The sequence below is a fragment of the Octopus bimaculoides genome, chromosome 17 (assembly GCF_001194135.2).
Source record: "Octopus bimaculoides isolate UCB-OBI-ISO-001 chromosome 17, ASM119413v2, whole genome shotgun sequence".
NCBI classification, from domain to species: domain Eukaryota; kingdom Metazoa; phylum Mollusca; class Cephalopoda; order Octopoda; family Octopodidae; genus Octopus; species Octopus bimaculoides.
The window spans coordinates 28,637,596-28,640,864 of NC_068997.1; the positions used below are offsets into that span (position 1 = coordinate 28,637,596).

Here is a 3,269-nt window from a genome sequence, read left to right on the forward strand (position 1 = left end):
CATACATACATACATACATACATACATACATACATACATACATACATACGTACATACATACATACATGCCGACGGTGAGAGAGAGATACGCACATGCATACAATTTGTGGCACGCTGAGCCAATCAGAGACGAGCTTGAAGCAGAGCGTCAATACACGGCACACTGTTACGCCGAGTTGAGGTTTAAACATTCGCGAAATGGAAAGTAAAAATTTATCCACAGAATACGAGAATGGTGTCGAACAATCTCTACCATTGAATTCAACCACATCGTTGGCGACAAATGCGCCCGAAGAAAGTTCACGTGGAGCATGGGATAATAAAATACAGTACATGTTTATGGTGATCAGCTACGCCGTCGGATTAGGAAATGTATGGAGGTTCCCGTATTTGTGTCAGAAACATGGAGGAGGTTAGTTGCCACCATCTCTCTTTCTTTCTATCTGTCTGTCTCTTTCTCTCTTTCTTTCTCTTTCATTTCTCCCTTTCCCACTTTAGAAATGTATATTTTTTGTGAATGAATGAGTGAGTGAGTGAATGGAGTGTGCTGTAATGAATGTGTGTGTGTGTTTACTATGTGCGTATGTGTCAGCTTCTGAATGTAGATGTATTTAAGGCGCTTCTCTCGCTATATCCGCGCGTTTAGCTTTGTGTATATTATCAAATGTATTGTTTAGTTTAGGTTAAAAAGAGAGAAAAAAAAAATCGACAGATTAGAGAAAAAAAAAAAGATGGACAGGTTCGAGAAAGAAAAACAAAGTGAAAAAGAAAGAGAAGGAAAAAGAAAATTCGGAAAAGACAAACGCTTTCTTCGGCGATAAATGTTCTTTGAGGAAGATAGAATCGCGTGTTTGTGTTTTCATACAGTCTTCGAATGTTGTCTTGCTTTTCACGCTTGGTATGGCCCTGTTTACACTGTCGGCTTTGGGATCTCTTTCATTCATTTTCTTTCTTTTCTCCCTTCTGTTTCATTTGCTCACATTTCCATTTTCGTTTTATATTTTTGTGTTCTGTTATTTACTAAAACATTCAATGACAACCATTATATAAAAACAGAGAACTCCCCCACTTAGCGTCAGACCCGCCTGCCCTGTTTTCGATTCTCTGTGTTGATTCCTAATTTAGTAATTTTTTTTCAGTGCCCTTGGGAAAGGCATGAAAGTCACAATTCCATTTTCTCTTCTGCTACTTTAATAAGAAATCAATATACCAGTATCATTTGTTTATTTTTTTTTTTTTACTTGTCAGCTTAAAGGTATGTAACCCGTAAAGGTGTAACGAAAGGCTTCTAGATAAAATGTCGGGTGCGTGGTTAAGGGCCAGCCTTTATGTTTCATCCTCCAGACTCAAAACAATCAAGAAACGCGTCATTAACATGAAAATATTAAGATCTAATTTGTTTTGACGCAATATATCTCTCTTTCCGATCTCCATTATTTTGTTTGGAAAAACACATTTCCTGGGCGCAGGCGTGGCTGTGTAGTAAGCAGCTTGCTTTCCAAACACGTGGTTCCAGGGTTCAGTTTCACTGCGTGGTACCTTGGGCAAAATTTCTTCCACTAACGCCTCGGGCCGACCAAAGCTTTTTGAGTGAATATGAGAGAAACCCGTCATGTGTTGCATGTGGGTGTTGTGTGCATATGTGTATTTGTCCCCCACCTCCCGACCGATTGACAACCAGTGTTGGTTTGTTTACGTCCCCGTAGACTAGCTGTTCTGCAAAAGAAACCGAGAGGATAAATACCAAGCTTTAAACAATCAAGTACTGGAGTCGATTTGTTCAAGGCGGTGCCCCAGCATGGCCGCAGTCTGAAACAAGTAAAAGGTAAAAGATACAAAAAGGATAATAAACGATATAACCGCCCTCATGCATCCTCAGAAACTTCCTCGAAGTCCGCAACTGATTATAGCTCAGCTCCGTTTATATACGCGGCTTTAGATGACATAGCATTTGCCTGGCGAACGGTTTTATCACGAAGTTGTCTACTTCAATGGAGAGCTTAATTCCCGCCCGGCAAGACTTTTGTCTTTCATCCCGCCGAAACGACCATCATAATTGGCGATTCTCATTATCAACAGCCGTGAATTTGAAACAATGCAAATAGATGCCAGAGTAATGCAAGGCAAACGTTTTCGGAATTGAATTTTCTATAGAAAATAAAACAAACAATAATGTTCAAATATTCGTATTTATTTATTTATTTATTTATTTATTTATTGTGTGTGTGTGTGTGTATAATATCCGCGTGGCTGTGTGATAAGAAGCTTGCTTCCCGACCACATGGTTCAGGGTTCAGCCCCACCGCGTGGGACTTTGGAATAGTATCTTGTGCCATAGCCCCGGGCTGAGTAAAGCCTCGTGAGTGGATTTGGTAGTCGGAAACTGAAAGAAACTCGTCGCATGTGTATGTGTGTATACGTGTGTGTGTGTGTGTGTGTGTGTCTCACCACTGCTTGATAATCGGTGTTGGTGTGTTTACGTCCCTGTGACATACCGGTTCAGCAAAAACAGACTGATAGAAATAAGTACCGGGTTTGGAAAAAAAAAAAACAGACGCACGGATTTCGTTGTTTATCCAAGAATCTGGTGAAGTCTCTTCTGCATCGAATCAAAGAACTCAATCCTTGCATAGTCCAAGCATTATTTGTTTGTTTCTTCAGGAAATCCAATTCTATTCGTGTCAAGAGTTGTATTCTATCATTTCTCTGCGTCCTGCCTTCGTTTTCCCTTCAAATATTTATTTGCTGGCTCATCTCTATCGAAGAAAATGCCTACGTTCCTTCTTTTGCGAACATTAACTTTGTACGTAATAGAAAAATATTGTAATTCTGTAGATTATATTGATCTGATTTTGCTAAAATCGTTTAAATAATTTATTTCTCTGTTAATCAACGTTATGTTGGTCGAACTAAGATGCAGGGCTCCGGAAAGAAACTTCCTTTAGACAAAAGGATTTCGGTTCGAATTGGACCGGAAGAAAAAAGAACCAAAAGTGGCGGTGATGTGTGATTGAGAGAGCAGAGGTGTTCTTTTATTCTTTTATTCTTTTATTCTTTTAATGGTTTCAGTCATAGGACTAAGGCCATGTTGGAGCACCGCCTTTAGTCGAGCAAATCGACCACAGGACTTATTTTTTGTAAGCCTAGTATTTATTCTATCGGTCTTTTTTGCCGAACCGCTAAGTTACCGGAACGTAAACACACCAGCATCGGTTGTCAAGCGATGTTGGGAGGACACACACACACACACACACACACACACACACACA

The 3,269-nt window shown here is 39.9% G+C and overlaps 1 protein-coding gene across 1 annotated transcript in view; it reads left to right on the plus strand.

Annotated features, from left to right (window-relative positions):
- Positions 1-73: 73 nt before the first annotated feature.
- LOC106870682 (sodium-dependent neutral amino acid transporter B(0)AT1) overlaps positions 74-3,269 on the plus strand; it is a 49,332-nt gene continuing 46,136 nt past the window's right edge. The window contains exon 1 of the mRNA XM_052974142.1: positions 74-412. Within this exon, the coding sequence (XP_052830102.1) occupies positions 199-412 (214 nt within the window). The 5' untranslated portion in view covers positions 74-198. The remainder of the gene's footprint in view (positions 413-3,269) is intronic.